Below are 6,787 nucleotides of genomic sequence, written 5' to 3'. Positions count from 1 at the left end.
ATGCCGCGGTTCCCAGTAGAACCGCGGCATATATGTTCGTTTTATTTACAAAACTGCCACCGCGCACCATTATGCTGCGGTTTTCGTTGAACCGTGGCATAATGTGCGCTGTAAAAACCCGATTTTTTACTAGTGAACATATATTTTGAATAAAAATTATATTAAAACATAAATACATTCAATGTAATCATAAATCAACTTCTTAAAACATAAATCAATCGAATGTAATCATAAATCAACTTTGAATTATAAATCAATTCAATTTACAAAGTTAAACTAATAATAATGTACAAAAGCATAAAACAACTTAGAACTTACTATATCCTAATATCTACTACATACTATTATATAAGTATATTATATATTTAGTCAGTGCTTTCCTCACGAGTTTAAGTAACTTTTCTGGAATTGAAGCCGTCACATTGAATCTATGCATAAAAAACAATGATTTTAAAATATAAAGAAGATAAAATTCAAACCTAAAAATTACCGTGTGCAATCCACTTGTATAATATGGACAAATATTAATTAAAAATAAATTTAATAATATAAATTATTTTAAAAAATATATTTTTATTTAACGATCCATAAAAAATTATAAGGAATTAAATTAAAATTTCAAATTTATCGTGAATTCAAATTTAATTAAACCTATATCTATATATATATATATATATATATATATATATATTTATTTATTTATTTATTTATTTATAACAATTTACGTAAACATTTTATAGTTTTATTTTATCTTCATTTATATTTTAAAATAAAAAATACAAATAAATCTATAAGTATTCTGATTTTATCTCTAACTATATTTTAAAATAAAAAATACAAATAAATCTATAAGTATTCTGATTTTATCTCTAACTATATTTTAAAATATAAAAAAAACATATAAACTACTAATATAATAAAAAAATAACCGCAAATATATCTACAGCATACTAATATAAATTTTCTTTTAACCATCACACACTACAAATTATACATTATCTTTTATATAACCACAAATATATAAAGTAAATCGAATTCAAATAAATTTAAAACAGAGATTATAAAATAAATTACTTAAAATAAAAAAAACAAATGTTCAATATATTTGATTTAGGAGAATTTTAATGTTTTAAATAACTTATAATAAAATATCTGTACTGAAAAAAACTTTAAAGTTAAAATTTTAATCAAACGATATAAAATCAAATAGCATTGTAATAAAGAAAGATAAAAGATATATAAATAAACAATCAATCTACATTTATTTTAAATTTTCAATCAACAACAAATAAATCAAATCCTAATAATATATTACATTATCCAAAAAAAGATAAGAGATATTAGAAAAGATATACAATAATTTTCCTTTATCTTTAATCTCAATTCAACAAATAAATAAATCTCTCTGTATAAAGACCATTAGATACTGAGGAAAACAGTAATATCATCCAATGAAGAGCCACATAGTTACATTAATTAAAAAAATAAATTTAATAATATAAATTAAATTAAAAAATATAATTTTATTTAATGATCCATAAAAATTTATAAGAAATTAAATTAAAAATTATCAAATTTATCGTGAATTCAAATTTAATTAAACCTTTTATATATATATATATATATATATATATATATATATATATATATATATATATATATTTATAACAATTTACGTAAACATTTTATAGTTTTATTTTATCTTCAATTATATTTTAAAATAAAAAATACAAATAAATCTATAAGTATTCTGATTTTATCTCTAACTATATAAAATTTTATTTTAAAGTTAAAATTTTAATCAAACGATATAAAATCAAATAGAATTTATCTCTAACTATATTTGATTTAATAGAATTTTAGTATTTTAAATAACTTATAATAAAATATCTGTACTAAAAAAAACTTTAAACTTAAAATTTTAATCAAACGATATAAAATCAAATAGCATTCGAATAAAAAAAGATAAAAGATATAAAAATAAACAATCAATCTACAATTATTTTAAATTTTCAATCAACAACAAATAAATCAAATCCTAATAATATATTACATTATCCAAAAAAAGATAAGAGATATTAAAAAAGATATACAACAATTTTCCTATATCTTTAATCTCCATTCAACAAATAAATAAATCTCCCTCTATATAAAGACCATTAGAGACTGAGGAGAATACTGAGAAGAATACTGAGAAGTGTAAAAAAATCATATAATTCTGTAGGCAGAAAGTATCAAAGGATTTATCATGAGTGTAATCATGTCAGCACCAGCACAACCACGTAAGTTTTAGAAGTAGCGATTTATGTTAATGTACAGTGATTTTCAGTAATCTCATAACTTAAGATTTCATATTATTTTTATGCTATATTCAGGACCATTTCGTTACAGCACATCCCTCATGGGCAATGGGCTCACTACTCTTACGTCTGCAGCTATTTTCAGACTCAGCATCAGAGTTTTTTTTCAATCTTTTCCACTTCAACTACAAGGTCATCCTTTTATACTTATACCGAGCCAAACCTTTTGCCAAGAGGGTCGAGATTTATTGCAGACACTGTTATCGTCACTGTTATCACTGTCATCGCCACTGTCATCACGTAGACTCTTCGACACTTACCTTATTGACAGACTAGTAAACACGGTTGCTGATGAAATTCGAGGAATCTTTCATATTGATGATCATGCTACTACTTCTTCGGAATCTCAACCCTCAGAAATTCCTCTGTGGATTGTAATCAATGTTACAGATAGCAGCATGCATTTAAGAACGGTTCCAGCAGCCAAAGAACCCATTGACACGTTGTTGAAGAAATCTACGGTAGAGACTAAGTGTTGTTGTTGCATATGCTTGGATGAATTCGATCTCAATGCTGAGTGCTACACACTTCCATGTCAACACTTTTTTCATCAAAAATGTATTACGCGCTGGCTACACACCAGTCAGACCTGTCCCATGTGTCGTCAACCTCTGCAAACTCTAAAAGACTAGCACCAAAAGTTTTATGATTAGGGTTTTTTGTTTTTGTTTAATGTACTATTTCAAGAATTTAAAATACAGAAGATTTTATACGTTGAAGATCACGTTGAGAAATAAATTAGTATAATTTCTAATGAAAACTTTGTAATTTGAAGTGTAACATTCATGTATAGGTGTTTTGACTATCAATAAATACTATGATGGATTTTTCATTTTTTAACACTCCATTTTCCTCACACCTAATATTTTATTGTTAATATATTACATTATTAATACAATCGTTCACAAAAAGAAATATAAAGAACTTTACACAGAAGATACGTATATTTATTTCAGTCCATTTTTTATATTTATAATTTATAAATAATGTAAGTTGACTTTAATATATATATATATATATATATATATATATATATATTTATTTATTTTATAATTATATTTAGAATAACGGTAATGGTATTATATATTTTTTGAACGAATTTTTTTTATATGGGATATATTATGATTATTATAATAATTAAATATTAAAAAAATGAATTTTTTGAACGAATGAGTGTCTATTGGGTATTGTGGAATGAGTGTCTATAGAGTATTGTGGGATGAGTGTCTATTGGGTATTGTGGGATGAGTGTCTATTGGGTATTGTGGGATGAGTGTCTATTAGGGATTGTGGGATGATGGGATGAGTATCTATGATGCGATTGCTGTATGATGGTATGAGGGTGTCTGACTTAATTATTATATGAGGTTTGTTGAGTGTATCAAAGTAATTATGCATGTTTTATAAATGATTTGTTGCATGTTAGCTCACCCTACTTGTTTGTGTATGTGCGAGGATCGTATAATTCGTTATACGGGAGGAGATGAAGGAATGTCGTCTGATTCAGTACCAATGAAGAAAGAGATAGAAGAATAAATTAGAAGAATTCGAGTTATATTTATGAGTTTGTAGTTGAAATATGAGTTTAAAACACACACACACACACACACACACACACATATATATATATATATATATGTGTGTGTGTGTGTGTGTGTGTGTGTGTGTGTGTATCAACTATGAATTATCAAGTGTGAGATTTTGGGATGTTACCTTAAATGTAATGCTACAATATATCAATTATGAATTATCAAGTGTGAGATTTTGGGATGTTACATTAATGGTATCAGAGCGGTTCGTCCTTATGACGACCTAAGAGTTGTGGATTTATCCTACGAACTCATATTATGAACCATAATGACAATAATTCTCTGTGTGAACAGAGAAATGACACGCACATAACCCAACTGTGAAACCTATAATATGCCTAGCTTAGCAAAGGCTTTGGAGGCTATCACATCTACTCTTCAACAACAGGGCGTTGCTTTAGTGCAACAGCACGAAACAGCTCTGCAACAATTAGAAGCGGCTAGGCTGAATTCTGAAGCCAGTCAAAGAGCACATGTGGAAGCCTTAAGGCAACTACCTGAGAATGACACGTCTGTGGAAGCTCAACCTCATAGGATTCAGGAATGGATCTTAGAAAAATTTCTACAACACTGTCCACCTACTTTTAATGGGAGGACAAGTTCGGACGAGGCTGATTTATGGATAAGAAATATGAAAAAGATTTTTTATGCGAAAAATTGTTCATCAGAAACTACGTTGGCATACTTCGAGTATCAGCTGTTTGGAGAAGCAGTACACTGGTGGGACAACATGAAGCTAGTATTAAAGGAAGGTGGTGAGATTATTACCTGGGAAGTTTTTAAGAATAAGTTTTATGCTGAGTACTTTCCGTACAGTGTAAGATATGAAAAAGAGGTGGAGTCCTTACAACTCGTGCAAGGTAACAAGTCGGTAGCTGAGTATGCAGACAAATTCAAACATTTAGGACGTTTCTACACCCAACCAGCAAATGAAGAATGAAGGTGTAGGAAATTTAAATATGGATTGAGAGCAGACATACAATTATCCGTGAACCCTTTAGCTATTAAAGAGTTTTCTGCTTTAGTTGAACATGCCAAAGTTGCGGAAAGGTTAACGAGTGAGATTGAAGTTCAGCAGAAGTCACAAAGGGTGGGAGGACCATCTGGGTCACGAGTTGGATAGAATGTAAGGATCCGACCTTATGAAAGACCGCAACCTTAGAGGAATTCTCATCAGCAACAACCCCAACAGAAAATAATCCGATGTTACGTCTGCAGAGGACCTCATCTGAAGAGCGTTTGTCCACAAGTTACTATGCACAACAAATGTTTTCTTTGCGGAGCAGAAGAACATTTTGCTAGAGATTATCCCTCTAACATAAGAAAAACAACTCAACCTCAACAACCGCCTCAATAGGGAAGGACTAACAATAGGCCACAAGCGATTGGAAGAGTCTATGCTTTAACGGGAGCAGAAGCTGCCAAATCAGGTAACCTCATCATTGGATATTGTATTATAGTTGGTAGAGACTTGAATGTGTTGTTTGATTCTGGAGCGACACACTCCTTTTTGTCTGGAACTCTTATTCAAGAGTTGAACATACCCGTGAAAGAGTTGCAGTATGATCTTATAGTATCTACACCGGCCTCTAAATTTATAAAAACATTGAGGATGTGTCCTCAATGTCCAATAGTTGTAGAAGGACGTAGGTCCAAAGTACATCTTATATCTTTACCTCTACAATGTTTAGATGTAATCTTAGGAATAGATTGGTTATCTGTCAATCGTATCCTTATAGACTGTAATAAGAAGGAGTTGATTTTCCCTGATCCTGAAGAATCGGAGTTGTTTTCATTACAACAAGTGTTAAAAGAAGTAAAAGAAGGATCTTCATGTTTCATTATCTTGACTCATCTGGAAGTTGAGAAAAATGAACAAAATCTTAATATTCCCATAGTTAATGAGTTTAGTGATGTGTTCCCAGAAGAAGTACCAGGATTACCACCTCAACGAGAAGTAGAATTCTCCATCGATTTAATACCTGGAGATGGACCAGTATCGATAGCTCCATATCGAATGGCCCCAGCAAAGTTGGCAGAGCTAAAGAAGCAAATTGAAGAGTTGTTAGAAAAACAATTCATCTGACCAAGCGTATCACCATGGGGGGCACCGGTACTGCTGGTGAAGAAGAAAGATGGTGAAGAAGAAAGATGGTAGCTCTAGATTGTGTGTCGACTACAGGCAGTTGAACAAGCTAATCGTCAAGAACAATTACCCTCTGCCTAGAATTGACGATTTGATGGACAGTTGCATGGAGCTCAAGTATTTTCAAAGATAGATATAAGGTCTGGATATCATCAAATTTTGGTTAAAGCTGAAGATGTACAGAAGACTCCTTTTAGATCGAGATACGGGCATTACGAGTATGTAGTTATGCCGTTCGGGGTAACTAATGCTCCAGCTTTGTTCATGGATTACATGAACAGAATCTTTCGACCCTTCTTAGATAAGTTTGTCGTAGTCTTTATAGATGACATACTCATTTATTCCAAAAGTCGAGAAGAGCATGGTGGGCATTTAAGAATTGTGCTTGGGATCTTGAGAGAAAAGAAACTATATGCAAAGTTGTCAAACTGTGAGTTCTGGATACAAAAGGTGCAATTTGGGACATGTTATATCAGCTCAAGGCATAGCAGTGGATCCAACCAAAGTGGAAGCAGTGCTACGGTGGGAGAGACCAAAGACTATAATGGAAATACGGAGCTTTGTGGGCTTAGCTGGATGCTATAGAAGATTTATAGAAGGTTTTTCTAAAACAGTAGCGCCTTTAACACAACTAACTCGCAAAGATCAACCGTTTGTTTGGACGAATAAGTGTGAGAAAAGCTTTCTGGAAT

The 6,787-nt window shown here is 30.7% G+C and overlaps 1 protein-coding gene across 1 annotated transcript; it reads left to right on the top strand.

Moving 5' to 3' along the window:
* The first annotated feature begins 2,260 nt into the window (after window positions 1-2,260).
* On the top strand, window positions 2,261-2,992 carry LOC148192074 (uncharacterized). Its single transcript, XM_088099999.1, has 2 exons — window positions 2,261-2,282; window positions 2,376-2,992. The coding sequence occupies exons 1-2, from the start codon at window positions 2,261-2,263 to the stop codon at window positions 2,990-2,992; spliced, it is 639 nt and encodes a 212-aa protein (XP_087956125.1).
* The last annotated feature ends 3,795 nt before the right edge of the window (window positions 2,993-6,787 follow it).

The sequence above is a fragment of the Vigna umbellata genome, chromosome 10 (genome assembly GCF_029865625.1).
Source record: "Vigna umbellata cultivar VRB3 chromosome 10, Vumbellata_1.0, whole genome shotgun sequence".
NCBI classification, from domain to species: domain Eukaryota; kingdom Viridiplantae; phylum Streptophyta; class Magnoliopsida; order Fabales; family Fabaceae; genus Vigna; species Vigna umbellata.
Note: the sequence above shows the minus strand (reverse complement) of the source record. Positions and strands in the feature narration are given on the sequence as shown.

What these genes read in the sequence shown, in the direction of transcription:
- LOC148192074 (XM_088099999.1), top strand. Translation starts at nt 2,261, where the DNA reads ATGTCAGCACCAGCACAACCAC. An exon ending in GTCAGCACCAGCACAACCAC is followed by an intron (nt 2,283 to 2,375) that starts GTAAGTTTTAGA and finishes TGCTATATTCAG; the next exon opens with GACCATTTCGTTACAGCACA.